A 17,270-nucleotide genomic window follows, 5' to 3' on the forward strand; every position below is an offset into this window, starting at 1 on the left:
ACTCTAGTTAGGTGAGTAAAGGCTATCCCCCACCACCCTAGTTAACCAAACACAGTAGACTCTAGTTAGGTGAGTAAAGGCTACCCCCCACCACCCTAGTTAACCAAACACAGTAGACTCTAGTTAGGTGAGTAAAGGCTACCCCCCACCACCCTAGTTAACCAAACACAGTAGACTCTAGTTAGGTGAGTAAAGGCTACCCCCCACCACCCTAGTTAACCAAACACAGTAGACTCTAGTTAGGTGAGTAAAGGCTATCCCCCACCACCCTAGTTAACCAAACACAGTAGACTCTGTAATTGAGACAGGGAAGCATTTGTTCTTATTTAGTCTCTCTAATCCAAAAGCTTGGATTTGACAAACGACTACGAGGTTAAAGCGCATTATCACTTTTATTGTAAATAAGATGTTTCTAAAACACTTCCACATTAAAATGTGGATGCTACCATGAATAAATCGTGAATAATAATAATAATAATAATAAATGATGAGTGAGAAAGTTAAGAGACAAACAAAATATCATACCCCCAAGACATGCTAACTTTTCACCATCACACTAACAGGGGAGGTTAGCATTTATATCATACCCAACAAGACATGCTAACTTCTCACCATCACAATAACAGGGGAGGTTAGCATTTATATCATACCCAACAAGACATGCTAACTTCTCACCATTACAATAACAGACGAGGTTAGCAAGTATTGGGGGGTATGACATCTGTAACTTAGACAGTCATCACCATTGTAAAAAATAAAATAAAGTGGGGGTAGTATAAATGCCTTAAAATTAAAGTCTACAAAATACAGTATATAAACATTTTCTTAAAGTATAATACTAAATGTTACTTTCCCCACTACAACAAAAAATGTAATTTTGTCCTTGAAACATTGAATTGAAATACTGTAGAATTTCATTAATTCCTATGGAGGACTTCTTCTACTGGGGAGAGCCAATATGGCCGACCAGTGGCTTCAAAACCTCTCAATGGCCAACACATAGCATCAGCAATCTAGGGTTTATATACATTATTGGTAGAGACCAAGGGCCTCATTTATAACCGTTTGCATGAATTTCACACTAAATATCTGCACGCGCCATTTCTGAAAAAGACTGCGCACATACAAAAATAATGAGATTTATAAACTTGGCACACGCCATAGACAGGTGGTGGTTCTGGATGGCCAGATAGCTAGCAACAATGACCTGAAACTACCAAGTGGGGAATCTTGACTTGAGGTGTGTTGACTGAAGTCACAACTATGATAAAATGGCAACAAAAAAACCCCCCAAAAAATCCCAAGCTAGCTAACCAACAACTGTAACGGTATATTTGAGAGAAAGCAAGTGCTCATTGTGCGACTTTATTAACAATTCCAGTCCAAAGTTTGGTGACACCTAGTCATTCAAGAGTTTCTTTATTTGTACTATTTTCTACATTGTAGAATAATAGTGAAGACATCAACACTATGAAATAACAAATATGGAATCATGTAGTAACCAAAAAAAACTGTTAAAGAAATCTAAATATATTTTAGATTCTTCAACGTAGCCACCCTTTGCTGAAGAATGCTGTGGTAGCCATGCTGGTTAAGTGAATTGAATTCAAAATCAATCACAGACAGGGTCACCAGCAAAGCACCCCCACAGCATCACACCTCCTCCTCCATGCCTCACGGTGGGAACCACACGCGGAGACCATCCGTTCACTTACTCTGCAGTTCAGACACGGCCGTTGGAACCAAAAATCTCACATTTGGATTCATCACACCAAAAGGACACATTTCCTCCAGTCTCATGTCCATTGCTCATGCTTCTTGATTCCAAGCAAGTCTCTTCTTATTGGTGTCCTTTAGTAGTGGTTTCTTTGCTGCAAATCAAAACATGAAGGCCTGATTCACACGGTCTCCTCTAAACAGTTGATGTTGAGATGTGTCTTACTTGAACTCTGAAGCATTTATTTGAGCTGCAATTTCTGAGGCTGGTAACTCTTAATGAACTTATCCTCTGCAGCAGAGGTAACTCTGGGTCTTCCTTTCCTGTGGTGGTCCTCATGAGAGACAGTTTCATCATAGCACTTGATGGTTTTTGCGACTGCACTTGAAGAAACTTTCAAAGTTCTTGAAATGTTCCAGATTGACTGACTTTCATGTCTTAAACTAATGATTGATTTTCATTTATACCGTCGGTTCTTCTGACTTAGCCCTTTTTGGTAAAATACCATCTTCTGTATACCACTCCTACTTTGTCACAACACAACTTGATTGGCTTAAATGCATTACAAGAAAGAATGTCCACAAATCAACTTTTAACAAGGCGCACCTGTTAATTGAAATGTATTCCAGGTGACTACCTCATAAAATTGGTTGAGAGAATGCCAAGAGTGTGCAAAGCTTTGATTTGTTTAACACTCTTGGTTACTACATTATTCCTTGTTATTCATCGTTTTGATGTCTTCACCAATATTCTACAATGTAGAAAATAGTCATTTTAAAAGAAAAATCCTTGAAGGATTAGGTGTCTAAGCTTTTGACTGGTACTAAAAACACACAAAATAAAAAGTATGTGGACACCTACTCGTCAAACACTCCAAATCATGGGCATACAAATGGAGTTGGTCCCCCCCTTTGCTGCTATAACAGCCTCCACTCTTCTGGGAAGGCTTTCCACTAGATGTTGGAACATTGCTGCTGGGACTTGCTTCCATTCAGCCGCAAGAGCATTAGTGAGGTCAGGCACGGATGTTGGGGCGATTAGGCCTGGCTTGCAGTCGGCCTTCCAATTCATCCCAAAAGTGTTCGATGGGGTTGAGGTCAGGGCTCTGTGCAGGACAGTCAAGTTCTTCCATACCGATAAACCATTCCTGTATGGATTTCGCTTTGTGCACGGGGGTTATGCTGAAACAGGAAAGGGCCTTCCCCAAACTGTTGCCACAAAGTTAGAAGTTACGATTTCCCTTCATTGGAACTAAGGAGGCTAGTCCGATCCACGAACAGACCCAGAGCATTATTCCTTCTCCACCAAACTTTACATCTGACACTATGCATTGGGGCAGGTAGCATTCTCCTGTCATCCGCCAAACCCAGATTAGTTTGCCGGACTGCTAGATGGTGAAGCGTGATTCATCACTCCAGAGAACACGTTTCCACTTCTCCAGAGTCCAATGGCGGCGAGCTTAACACCACTCCAGCCAACGGTTGGCATTGCACATGGTGATCTTAGGCTTGTGTGCGGCTGCTCGGCCAAGGAAACACACTTCATGAAGCTCCTTACGAACAGTTATTGTGCTGACGTTGCTTCCAGAGGCAGTTTGGAACTCGGTTGTGAGTGTTACTAGTTCAAATCCCCGAGCTGACAAGGTACAAATCTGTCGTTCTACCCCTGAACAGGCAGTTATCCCACTGTTCCTAGGCCGTCATTGAAAATAAGAATTTGTTCTTAACTGACTTGCCTAGTTAAATAAAGGTCAAATTAAAAAAAAGTAAAAATCTATTTGGTGAGCCCTGAGAAACAAACAAGAAGCCATGAGTGTGTCTGTGTGCATGGTGGTGTGTGTGTGTGTGACTGGTGGTAAGAAGGAACATTGCTTCAATATACAGGAATCAACAGAGGCTACGGGTGGCAGTAGGGAACAAACAACCAATATAACACATCCTCCTAAAATAGATACAAATAAAAATACAGCAAATGATTAGGAAAAGGATGATCCCCAAATGGCACCCCATTGCCTATATAGTGCACTACTTTTGAACAGAGCCCTGATAAAAAAGTAGTGCACTATATAGGGAATAGGGTGCCATAGGGCTCTGGTCTAAAGTAGTGCACTATATAGGGAATAGGGTTCCATAGGGCTCTGGTCTAAAGTAGTGCACTATATAGGGAATAGGGTGCCATTTGGGATGCATTCCCTAGGGCCATCTCTCACTACATACTCTGGTTATCCTAACAATACCACTGAGTCTCTTCCCCGTATTGGGTCAGAAGGCTCCATGTGGAAGACCAAGGGACTCACGTACCATGGACGTCCAGGCAGACGTCACCATCCTGGGGCCTAGATATGAGGTCTGCTCGCTTCTGGTGTACCCGAGAACCAGGACCTAGCCAGGTAGGGTCCACTACATCACATTATTAAAGACAGTCAACAGTCACACAGTGGAAGATATGGGTAAGAATCTGTGTCCAGGGGGATTGATATCCATAACCCATCTCTGTTAGGGACAATCTGTGTTTTCAGACGAGAACAGTTCATCAAGAAGACATAACGGTCTGCTATGGGGAGTGAGTGATTGTTTAGAGAATGTTGGTTTGCCTGTCAGTGCGGGTCTAACCAGAAAGACAGGCTTTGAGAAGGGGTTTGTCTGTTCGTTCAGCCACAGAATTCTCCCCCTCTAGCCAGCTCGTGTTTGTGCTGGCCTGCCACATTTGTCCGGATGTCAACGTTGGCTTACATCCTTCACATCTATACGAAGAACAGGTATTTTCACATTCAAGGTCAATTACACAGCAGTTCCTCTATGAGCGATCCAATCCAGGAAGTCAAGAAAAAAAAAGAAGCATTGCTCCAAAATGGCTGCTGAAACCACTGGGCTATACATCAGTTCATTATACTGTAAATGACCACACTGGGGCCATAAATCTGGGCCAATAACATGGCTCCAAAATCAAAACACACAAAATGGCCGCCGAGTTTCCATTTCACTCAGTTACAGAGCAGGTCTTCCAGTGGAAGCTTGTCCAGGTCGTAGGAGAACAAGTTGTCTTCCCCCAGGCTGAGCATGTAGTCGTCCTCCTCAAAGAAGAGGGAGGGAGAGAGGGGGACAAAGGGCTCCTGGTCAACATCCTGGAGGGGGAGGAGGGAGACAGGGGTCACTGTCACTGCTGAGCATGCTGGGAGCCTGGACAGGGCGTTGGAGAAACTGATACTGGCGCTATCGGTGGAGTTATTACCCCCTGGTGAAATGGAGAGAAAGATGGAAGAGAGAGGTGCAGAGAGAAAGGTGCTTTGAAGGAGTAGTTCGCCCAACAACCAACCACAGAGAGAGGACTCTAGTGCCCAAAAGCCTGTTTTAGCATGGGCAGCACCATTGAGGACTTTCACCATTTTGAAGTAGTAAACTGGACGGGACTTCCTTGCTCAAGGGCAGAGATATTTCCCCTAGCCGTCTCGGGGATTAGAACCAGCAACCTTTCGGTTACTGGCCAAACGCTCTTAACCGCTAGGCTACAAGGTCGCTCTGGTAGCAGAAACAAAATGCACTACTTCAAAATTGAGATGGCCTCAATGGTGCTGCCTGTGCTCTCTCAGACGCCATAATGGGACAGATAGATAATGATATGATGTCAAAGTTTATGGGCTCACCTTGTGACACCTTGAAGACGGACAAAGAGGAGTTTCCGTTGACATACGATGAAGAGGGATGTCCTTTTCCATTCAGTGCCAAGTTGTTCAGCGTGGAGGAGGGGGCGTGGTCATCAGAGCAAAGGAAGACTTCTATTGGACCCTGGGTACTGCTCAGGTGGACCTGGAGACTGATTGGACAATCAACAAATCATTTCAGTATTTCAGCAATTCAAAAGCCAGCTGCAGGGAATAAAGAGAACATCGACCATGATCAGTGTGTGTGTGTACCTCTGCAGGGTCTTGCACCTCTAGTCTGGTTTCAGCAGGGGCTTTGACCACAATAACCGTCTGGTCCTTCAGACTAGGAATCCTCTTCAGATCGTCATACGATATGTATGCAAACATACCCAGGGGTTAAGGAAAGAGTAGTCATTCACACACACAGACAACACACACACAGACCTCAAACACAGTAGGCCTGTTAATGGAAGGCTATTTTCTTGTGGGTGTGTCTTCAGTTATCTGTTGGACGATGCGTGTAGAGATGTGTAGGAGTTCATCCAGTCTCTTCTCCTCCTGGGCCAACTCCAGTAGCTCTTCACCCACAGAGCCAGGGGTCTGGACCCTGGCAACTCCCTGTGGAGACAGGCTACAGCCCCTACACACACACACACACACACACAACAGAACAGCACACGTTAATACCATTGGTGGAAAAAGTACCCAATTTTAATACTGTAGTAAAAGATACCTTAATAGAAAATGACTCAAGTAAAAGTCACCCAGTAAAATAGTATTGGAGTAAAAGTCTATTAGTATTTGGTTTTATAGTTAAGTATCTAAAGTAAATATAAGTATCTAAAGTAAATGTAATTGCTAAAATGTACTTAAAGTATCAAAATGTAAAAGTACAAATCGTTTCAAATTCCTTATAATATATAACCCAGAAGGTGCTATTTTCTGTTTTTACTTAAATAGACAGAAAGCCAGGGTCACACTCCAACACATCATTTATCATTCATTTTTCAAATGAAGGATGTGTGCTTAGTCAGATCAGAGGCAGTAGGGATGACCAGGGATTTCTCTCTTGATAATTGTGTGAATTGGACCCTTTTCGTGTCATTCAAAATGCAATGCGTACTTTCAGGAAAAATGTACAGAGTAAAAAAATACATTATTTTCTTTAGCAGTAGTGAGGTAAAAGGAAAAGTTGAGAAAATATAAATAGTACAAATAGAAAATGACTTAAGTAGTACTTTAAAGTATTTTTACGTAAGTACTTCACACCACTGGTTAATACACAGACGCAGAGGAGAGAACACATTTAATACTCACAAATGCGAACAAAAAACAGTCAACACGTTTCATACAAACATTGTTCTTGAGTTTCCCTGTGACATGTAAACTCAGCAAAAAAAAATAGTCTCTTTTTCAGGACCCTGTCTTTCAAAGAATTCGTATAAATCCAAATAACGTCACATATCCTCATTGTAAAAGGGTTTAAACACTGTTTCCCATGCTGGTTCAATGACAAATAAACAATTAATGAATATGCAGCTGCGGAACGGTCGTTAAGACACTAAGAGCTTACAGACGGTAGGCAATTAAGGTCAGAGTTATGAAAACTTAGGACACTAAAGAGGCCTTTCTACTGACTCTGAAAAAACACAAAAAGAAAGATTCCCAGGGTCCATGCTCATCTGCATGAACGTGCCTTAGACATGCTGCAAGGAGGGCATGAGGACTGCAGATGTGGCCAGGGAAATAAATTGCGATGTCCGTACTGTGAGACGCCTAAGACAGTGCTACAGGGAGACAGAACGGACAGCTGATCATCCTCGCAGTGGCAGACCACGTGTAACACCAGCACAGGATCGGTACATCCGAACATCAAACCTGCAGGACAGATACAGGATGGCAACAACAACTGCCCGATTTACACCAGGAACGCACAATCCTTCCATCAGTGCTCAGACTGTCCACAATAGGCTGCGAGAGGCTGGACTGAGGGCTTGTAGGCCTGTTGTAAGGCAGGTCCTCACCAGACATCACCGGCAACAACGTCGCCTATGGGCACAAACCCATCGCCGCTGGACCAGACAGGACTGGAGAAAAAAAAGTGCTCTTCACTGACGGGTCGCGGTTTTGTCTCACCAGGGGTGATGGTCGGATTCGTGTTTATCATCAAAGGAATGAGCGCTACACAGAGGCCTGTACTCTGGAGCGGGATCGATTTGGAGTTGGATGGGCCATCATGGTCTGGGGCGGTGTTTCACAGCATCATCGGACTGAGCTTGTTGTCATTGCAGGCAATCTCAATGCTGTGCGTTACAGGGAATACGCCCTCCTCCCTCATGTGGTACCCTTCCTGCAGGCTCATCCTGACATGACCCTCCAGCATGACATTGCCACCAGCCAAACTGCTCGTTCTGTGCGCGATTTCCTGCAAGACAGGAATGTCAGTGTTCTGCCATGGCCAGCGAAGAGCCCGGATCTCAATCCCATTGATCACGTCTGGGACCTGTTGGATCGGAGGGTGAGGGCAAGTGCCATTCCCCCCCCAGAAATTTCCAGGAACTTGCAGGTGCCTTGGTGGAAGACTGGGGTAACATCTCACAGCAAGAACTGTCAAATATGGTGCAGTCCATGAGGAGGAGATGCACTGCAGTACTTAACCTGTCTGGTACACGTGGGACGCTAGCTTCCCACCTCGACAATAGCCAGTGAAATTGCAGGGCGCCAAATTCAAAACAGAAATACCATAATTAAAATTCCTCAAGCATACAAGTATTATACACCATTTTAAAGATAAACTTCTTGTTAATCCAGCCAGAGTGTCCGATTTCAAATAAGCTTTACGGCGAAAGCACACCATGCGATTATGTTAGGTCAGCACCTAGTCACAGAAAACCATACAGCCATTTTCCAGCCAAGGAGAGGGCTCACAAAAGTCAGAAATGGTGATTAAATTAGTCACCAACATTTGATGATCTTCATCAGATGGCAGTCCCAGGTCTCCATGTTAGGCAACAAATGTTTGTTTTGTTCGATAAAGTTAATCTCTATGTCCAAATACCTCAAAAGGCCCAATGCGCGCGCTCTCAACACCAAGACGAAAAGTCAAAAAGTACAATAAAATATATTAGAAACATTTCAAACCATGTTTAAAATCAACCCTCAGGTTGTTTATGTCATAAATAATCAATAATATTTCAACCGGACAAAAGCTTTGTCAATGGAAAAGGTAAACAAGAAATGCGCGCTCCCGATCACGTGCTTGGTTCATGTCTGGAAATGTCCACTGTCCTCTCATTGAAAGTGGTGTATCGCCCTAATTTTTCAGAGTAAAAGCCTGAAGACTGGTCACATGTTGAGGAAGCCATAGAGATCGTGAACTGGGTCCTAAGTCATTGTATGGTGGATAGGATTTCAATGGAAAAAACAGCCTTTCAATATAAAAGTACTTCCTGGTTGGATTTTCCTCAGGTTTTCACCTGCCATATCAGTTCTGTTATACTCAGACATTATTTTAACAGTTCAACACACTTTAGAGTGTTTTCTATCCAAATCTACTAAATGTATGCATATCCTAGCTTATGGGCCTGAGTAGCAGGCAGTTTAATTTGGGCACACTTTTCATCCAAAATTCCAAATGATGCCCACTACCCTAGTAAAGTTAATGCAGCTGGTGGCCACAACAGATACTGACTTACTTTTGACCACCCCTTTGTTCAGGGACACATTACTCAATTTCTGTTAGTCACATGTCTGTGGAACTTGTTCAGTTTATGTCTCAGTTGTTGAATCTTATGTTCATACAAATATTTACACATGTTCAGTTTGCTGAAAATAAAAACCCAGTTGACAGTGAGGACGTTTCTTTTTTTGCTGAGTTTATATACATTTGGCATCGTCATGCCTACCCCCATCTTAATGGCTGGGATATCTTGCGGCGTTATGACACAGTTCCACCAACTATGGAGAATTTCTAACCAGGCAGTGCAATACAACCTGGCTCAGCTCTGCACAGCTGTGTATAAAGATCAGAGACAGAGACAGACAGAGACAGACAGACAGAGACAGACCACCCCCCCCCCCCCACTCACATCCATTGGATGTTGTTCTTAGACTTCTTCTTGATGAGATGCACCCCCTGCAGGACGTTGGTGATGTCATAGAGGCGTCTCTTCGGCACCTTGAGGGACTCCGCGGCACGGTTGAGGTCCACCACCCCATCACTGGACTGGGCCAGCAGTTGGACAAACTTCTGGGTCAGGAGGCCTAGAGATGTGTCATACCTGGTCTTCTCTAACGTGGAGGGGGGAGCTGGAGAGAGAGGAGATGGGTTAGTTAAAACCTCTCTGGGATGTGGGACGGTAGCATCCCACGTCAACAACAGCCAGTGAAATTGCAGGGCGCCAAATTCAAAACAGAAATCCCATTATTAAAATTCTTCAAACATACAAGTATTTCACACCATTTTAAAGATAAACTTGTTGTTAATCCCACCACAGTGTCCGATTTCAAAAAGGCTTTACGACGAAAGCACACCAAACGATTATGTTAGGTCAGTACCTAGTCACAGAAAAACACATCCATTTTTCCCGCCAAAGAGAGGAGTCACAAAAAGCAGAAATAGAGATAAAATTAATCACTAAAACTTTGACACTCATTGGACTTCATGTTACACAATACATGTATGTTTTGTTCAATAAAGTTCATATCTGAATCCAAATATCTTAGTTTACATTGGCACGTTATGTTCAGTAGTTCCAAAACATCTGGTGATTTTGCAGAGAGCCACATCAATTTACAGAAATACTCATCATAAACATTGATAAAAATTACAAGTGTTATGCATGGAATTATAGATACACTTCTCCTTAATGCAACCGCTGTGTCAGATTTCAAAAAAGCTTTACCGAAAAAGCACACCAGTACAATATCTGAGTACAGCGATCAGACAACAAAACAAGCCACACAGATATCCGCCATGTTGTGGAGTCAACAGAAGTCAGAAATAGCATCCTAATCTTCAATAATGTTTCAACCGGAGGTTTCCTTTGTCTGTAGAAATGCGATGGAACAGAGCTAACTCACATGAGCACGCGTGATCAGCTCATGGCACTCTGCCAGACCCCTGACTCATTCAGCTCCCATTCCCCCCTCCTTCACAGTAGAAGCATCAAACAAGGTTCTAAAGACTGTTGACATCTAGTGGAAGCCTTAGGAAGTGCAATATGACCCCATAGACACTGTTTATTCGATAGGCAATGGGTTGAAAAACTACAAACCTCAGATTTCCCACTTCCTGGTTGGATTTTTGTCTCAGGTTTTTGCCTGCCATATGAGTTCTGTTATACTCACAGACATCATTCAAACAGTTTTAGAAACTTCAGTGGTTTCTATCCAAATCTACTAATAATATGCATATTAGAGGTCGACCGATTATGATTTGTCAACGCCGATACCGATAACTGGAGGACCAAAAAAAGCAGATACCAATTCATCTGCCATTTTTTTTTGTAATAATGACAATTACAACAATACTGTACACTTATTTTAACCTAAAATAATACACCAATAAAATCAATTTAGCCTGAAATAAATAATGAAACATGTTCAATTTGGTTTAAATAATGCAAAAACAAAGTGTTGGTGAAGAAAGTAAAAGTGCAATATGTGCCATGTAAGAAAGCTAATGTTTAAGTTCCTTACTCAGAACATGAGAACATATGAAAGCTGGTGGTTCCTTTTAACATGAGTCTTCAATATTCCCAGGTAAGAAGTTTTAGGTTGTCGTTATAGGAATTATAGGACTATTTCCCTCTATACCATTTGTATTTCATATACCTTTGGCTATTGGATGTTCTTATAGGCACTTTAGTGTTGCCAGTGTAACAGTTTAGCTTCCATCCCTCTCATCACTGCTACCTGGGCTCGAACCAGGAACACAACGACAACAGCCACCCTCGAAGCAGCGTTACCCATGCAGAGCAAGGGGAACAACTACTGCAAGTCTCAGAGCGAGAGACGTTTGAAACTATTAGCGTGCACCCCGCTAACTAGCTAGCCATTTCACATCGGTTACACCAACCTAATCTCGGGAGTTGATCGGCTTGAAGTCATAAACAGCAGAGCTGCTGGCAAAACGCACGAAAGTTTGAATGAATGCTTACGAGCCTGCTGGTGCCTACCATCGCTCAGTCAGACTGCTCTATTAAATCATAGACTTAATTATAACATAATAACACACAGAAATACGAGCCTTTGGTCATTAATATGGTCGAATCCGTAAACTATCATTTCGAAAACAAAATGTTTATTCTTTCAGTGAAATAAGGAACCGTTCCGTATCTTATCTAACAGGTGGCATCCCTAAGTCTAAATATTGCTGTTACATTGCACAACATTCAATGTTATGTCATAATTACGTAAAAGTCTGGCAAATTAGTTCACAATGAGCCAGGCGGCCCAAACTGTTGCATATACCCTGACTCTGCGTGCAATGAACGCAAGAGAAGTGACACAATTTCACCTTAATATTGCCTGTGAACCTCTCTTTTAGCTAAATATGCAGCTTTAAAATCAATACACAGAAGTATATATTTTTAAGAAAGGCATTGATGTTTATGGTTAGGTACACGTTGGAGCAACGACAGTCCTTTTTCGCAAATGCGCACTGCATCGATTATATGCAACGCAGGACACGCTAGAAAAACTAGTAATATCATCAACCATGTGTAGTTATAACTAGTGATTATGATTGATTGATTGTTTTTTATAAGTTTAATGCTAGCTAGCAACTTACCTTGGCGTCTTACTGCATTCGCGTAACAGGCAGGCTGCTCGTGAGGAAGGTGGTTAGAGCATTGGACTAGTTAACCGTAAGGTTGCAAGATTGAATCCCTGAGCTAACAAGGTAAAATTCTGTCGTTCTGCCCCTGATCAAGGCAGTTAACCCACCGTTCCTAGGCCGTCATTGAAAATAAGAATGTGTTCTTAACTGACGTGCCTAGTTAAATACAGTTGTAAAACATTATTTTTAAATACTGATTTCCGATTTTCAAGTTTTCATAACATCGGCCCTAATTAAACGGCCATTCCGATGAATCGGTCGACCTCTAATGCAGATATTAGCAACTGGGCCTGAGTAGCAGGCAGTTTACTCTGGGCACCTTATTCATTCAAGCTACTCAATACTGGCCCTCAGTCCCAAAGAAGTTAAGACAGGACCTGGAGGGAGGGGGGAGATGGGTTAGTTAACAGACAGGACCTGGAGAGATGGGTTAGTTAACAGACAGGACCTGGAGAGATGGGTTAGTTAACAGACAGGAGCGGGAGGGAGGGGAAATATGGGTTAGTTAACAGACAGGAGCTAGAGGGAGGGGGAGATGGGTTAGTTAACAGACAGGACCTGGGGGAGGGGAGAGACGGGTTAGTTAACAGACAGGACCTGGGGGAGGAAGGCAGACACACTAGGCAGGAAGGCGCGCACACAGACACACTTGAGCAGGTTCAGATAGGTGAGGGAATTAATGACAAGTGAACTGTGAATACACACTAGGCCACAAGGAGCAACAATGTTCCTCAGGCATGGGCGTCGCATCTTTATTCCTCAACAAAGGCTGGACCATCTCTTCACACTAAAATGGCCTCCGCTCATTTCCTTCAACTTTTAAGTTATTGGATGGTTTTCAGCAGGCCATGATGTGTCGCAAAACTGAAATAAACAGGAAGTTAGAGACTTGAGATGAGACGTTGTTTCCCCTAAACTGAGATGAGACGTTGTTTCCACTGTATGAATGCACTGTAACTCCGCCCTGGACGAGGAATGGTGTAACTCCGCCCTCGGGTCGGCAGGTAGCCCAGGGGTTAGAGTGGAGGGTCGGCAGGTAGCCTAGTGGTTAGAGCGTTGGGCCAGTAACTGAAAGGTTGCAAGACTGAATCCCCGAGGTGACAAGGTACAAATCTGTCGTTCTGCCCCTGAACTGGCAGTTAACCCACTGTTCCTAGGCTGTAATTGAACATAAGAATTTGTTCTTAACTGACTTGCCTGGTTAAATAAAGGTTAAATAAAAAAAATCTAATTATAAAAAAAAGAGATTTTTTTTTTCAAATAACTCGGCCTGGATGAGAGCTTCTGCTTCATGATTAAAATTTCAATGAATCCCATGGTAACTAAACCACTCCCATAATTCCCCCCCCCCCCCCTTACTCTTGGGTCCTCTGAGGGAGAGCCTGGTGGCTCGCTTAGCTCTGGAGCCACTGTTCGTCTCACTGGTGTACTGTTGATCACTCTCCTCCAGCTCCAACCGACGCTTCGTCTGACAAACAGAAAACATTTGTACAAGGTGACAATCCGGGTGAAAACAGAACAGTGAAACTGTGGATCAAATCTCAGGTGAATTATGTTGGTTCAGGGTCCCGGTGTGACCATCATCGTTCTAACAGCAGATAACCTAGCGGTTAAGAGCGTTAGGCCAGCAACCGAAAGATGCCCGTGAGCAAAAGGAGCTGGACAAGAGCAGTCTGCTAAATGACTAAAATGCATAAAAGCTAGTTGACGATTTCAACCATTCATAAACCAAGTACCAGCTCAGAATCAACAGAATGAATACACCCCTGATCACACGCAAACACAGTTCACTTTCATAGCAGCCACGTACAAACAGCATGGTCTTTCGATGGCTATATAATTCCTTCTCGCATCTACACACTCCTCCTCTCACCTTTTCCCTTCGCTTGTGGACTTCAATGCACAACACATCAGCTGTCTGTGACCAGGCGAAAAGACCTTTCCATGCCAAACCTTCCTATCATAACCACTACACACAGCCTACATCGTTGTCACCATATTGTCATCATATTCAACATAGCTACAAGACATAACGCGGTAGTAAACTCACTACAATCATGCAGTACAGTCTACAGTCAAGAGCAAGCAATTTAGCAGTTACACCGGCAGGCCAAAAGCTTACTCTGACTTGGAAGAGTCCCAGTGTTGATTAGCCATAACCAGCTAGCTAACATAGCATTCCTCTGTTGAATGCATTCGGTAGTACAACTGACTACGTATCTCCCCTTTCCCTTTGTTTGAGCGTGCTAAACTAGCTATATGCATTCGTTAGCTAAGTATGTGAAAGTTACAAAAAAATACAAAATATAGCTAGCTCTCTTGCTTAATTTATGAAGAAATTAATTTGTTCAAAACTGTTCAACCATTGTCTTTCTGAGTCAACTACTCACCAGGTATGCAGTGCTAGCTAGCTGTAGTTTATGCGTTCAGCGCTAGATTAATGATCTAATCCTTTGATTGGATGGAAAACACGTCAGTTCATGCTGCAAGAGCTCTGACAGGTTGGAGGACGTCCTCTGAAAGTTGTCATAATTACTATGTAAGTCTATGGAAGGGGGTGGGAACCATTAAACTCCTAAGTTTTGTATGGAAGTCAATGTACCTAGAGGACGAAAACTAGCTGTCCTCTGGCTACATCGTGGTGCTACCCTACAGAGTGCTGTTGAGGCTACTGTAGACCTTCATTGCAAAACAGTATTTTAATCATTGGTGACATGAATATAATGTGCCGTTTATGGGGGGGATGCAGTTTGCACGTGCATGCTTACAGATTTAGACCACAGCGAATCTGAAACGTGGTGTACTTCCCTCAAGGTAGGACTTCTAGGTTAGTTAGCAAAAATGATATCTTGGTACGTCGCAGAGTTGTTCAGCTATGCGCTTACGATTGTCATTAGATACATGGAAGATAGTTCCAGCACTTTTAGTCCCTTGTCACAAAACTATGGTAAATAATTAAGTTTGATCCAAAACAGCTGGAGCAAAGGATTACAATTGGGATGGTTGGTGGGATGGTGGGACAGACCGCTAAACTAGGAGAAGATTCTCCCACATCCCCCTCCAAGCTTCGTTTACCGCCTAGCTTGTGGTTTTAAAACAAATAAATAAATGTTCTTTAGATATGCATGCTGGCTAGCAAATGAACATGAGCGAAGACGTTTTTCTGTCGACTGTATTTATGATTGATTTGCGGTTATTCTTACGACTTCATTTCTGCAGGTCAAAACTTTAGGAAGTTGCCTGCTAACGTTACATGAATAATGGAAAAACAGAAATACTCATGTCTAGTTAGCTCATTGATTTTTGATGGGTCGTTATTGTGCCAAACAAGATCATACTTCGCTAGGTCGATGTGTTGCCTATCCAACGAAGGCGAGTGCTTGATAATGAAATAGCTGTCTGGCTAATGACCTAAATAGGTATTTTCGGTGACCCTTTATAAATCCACTGTCAAGAGGGACAATTAAAGTTGGAAACGTTGCAAGTGGTTTTAAACATACATGCATAAAGAGTCAACGTGTAACATTTGCAATGAAAAAAAAAAATAATAATAATTGTATTTAGCTAAAAATCTAGGTAGCATACTACTAACAATACCTAGCGAAGTAACGTTAATACGGGTATTAATGTCGGCTAGGATAAGTCACTGGTTAGCCCTCACTAGTTAGCGAACATAATGTAAAGTCATAGTTGTTAGTTAACTAGTTAACAAGCTAAATGGCTTGTTTGCATTCATGTGACTGCCAGGAATGTTGTTTGCCAAAAGAGCCATCGCGTTATGAATTACCTGGTGTTTTCCGAGGGGTGGTCGCTTTCGGGTACCGTTTGTAGACACCCCGGTAGTGTATAGCGGACTCTCGGTCGGGTCTGGGACACCGACATTGTTAGTCTGGTTCGGACAGGGCGGAGGGGTTAAGATCTGATAATACGGCGCATTGGCGTACTGGGTCAGAGCTGTGCGGTTTTTGTCCATGGAGGAGCCCCCGACCCCTGAAATTAGGACTTTCTCCGGGACAGAGGCTCCCCCTTTTCTCATCATCAGGCTCGAATGTCCTTTTGTCCCTCCGCTACTTTGGAGCACTTTTTTCCCCTTCAAAATCCGCATCGATTCGAGAAAAAATATATAATCAGGGATATCGTTACACTAATATCTTACATGCCCGTTCGTTACAATTTGATACACGATACGTTTCTAAAACAGGGACGATACAACGGAATTTATTAGGTCGCAAGCTCCACTCCTGCTGCTTGAAAAATGACAGCGAATTATGGGATGCAGTTTATCAGCGAAGGGCCCTCACGCGAAACTCGGATTTCCCGGGAATGTTTTAAACAAGATTTACATATAGAATGCTATTGGTTAGCGTAGTAGCAGACTCCCCCTTCACGTAATTGCGTCAGTGTGTCTGACCAATGGGTGAGGAATTTCGACAGACAAAGCAGTGTCCTGTGTTTACTTGGGGTGATTCGATTAATCTGTCTGGGCGCCCAGGTAGTTGTGCTTTGCACCTGGTGAAAATTGATTGCATTCGTTTAGGAACCGGGCCGCCTCCCAGGTGTGAGCCAGGTTACGGCGAAATTGGCTCAAAACAAAAGAGGCGTTATTAAGCACGTGGAGTAATGAGTAAGATTCTGTGTTTTGACATGTAACAGGGATTGGTTTTTATAATAACGATTTACCTGCCTTTCCAAAGACGCCTCACAAGTCCTCAACAGGCAGCTTCATTAAATAGTACCCGCAAAACACCAGCCTCAACGACAACAGTGAAGAGGCGACTCTGGGATGCTGGCCTTATGGGCAGAGTTCCTCTGTCCAGTGTACACTTGAGTCATTTTCTATTCAAGGTGTCTTTACTTTTACTCAAGTAAGTACAATTGTGTACTTTTTCCACCACTGGCTAATAAATGTACTGAGTGAGAGCAAACATAGCTAGCTAATACAGGTTGATGCCATCGCTGGTGTAGGCCTACATTTTTAATGGAACCTTTATTTAACTTTGTGGGCCTAAATCAGCATGTTTGTGCAACAGTATCTTCTAAATCAGAGAGGAATGGGCAAAGCGTGAGTG

The 17,270-nt window shown here is 43.0% G+C and overlaps 1 protein-coding gene across 1 annotated transcript; it reads right to left on the reverse strand.

Annotated features, from left to right (window-relative positions):
* Nucleotides 1-378: 378 nt before the first annotated feature.
* Nucleotides 379-16,438, reverse strand: LOC110496729 (transcription factor E2F3). The gene is made up of 7 exons (XM_090209406.1): nucleotides 15,989-16,438; nucleotides 13,561-13,669; nucleotides 9,449-9,668; nucleotides 5,839-6,000; nucleotides 5,631-5,745; nucleotides 5,361-5,532; nucleotides 379-4,951 (listed from the first exon to the last, which is right to left on the reverse strand). The coding sequence occupies exons 1-7, from the start codon at nucleotides 16,304-16,306 to the stop codon at nucleotides 4,701-4,703; spliced, it is 1,347 nt and encodes a 448-aa protein (XP_090065532.1). The 5' UTR covers nucleotides 16,307-16,438; the 3' UTR covers nucleotides 379-4,700.
* Nucleotides 16,439-17,270: the final 832 nt, after the last annotated feature.

Source organism: Oncorhynchus mykiss, chromosome 18 (genome assembly GCF_057628025.1).
Source record: "Oncorhynchus mykiss isolate SJ-2025 chromosome 18, ASM5762802v1, whole genome shotgun sequence".
Lineage (NCBI taxonomy): Eukaryota > Metazoa > Chordata > Actinopteri > Salmoniformes > Salmonidae > Oncorhynchus > Oncorhynchus mykiss.

Bases quoted from the DNA above. Each gene is read 5' to 3' on its own strand.
- LOC110496729 (XM_090209406.1), bottom strand. From the start codon at position 16,306: ATGCGGATTTTGAAGGGGAAAAAAGTGCTCCAAAGTAGCGGAGGGACA. The intron at 6,001-9,448 runs GTGAGTGGGGGG...GTGTGTGTGTAG, and splicing joins AAGAACAACATCCAATGGAT to GGGCTGTAGCCTGTCTCCAC. The intron at 5,746-5,838 runs ATAGCCTTCCAT...ACCCCTGGGTAT, and splicing joins GAAGACACACCCACAAGAAA to GTTTGCATACATATCGTATG.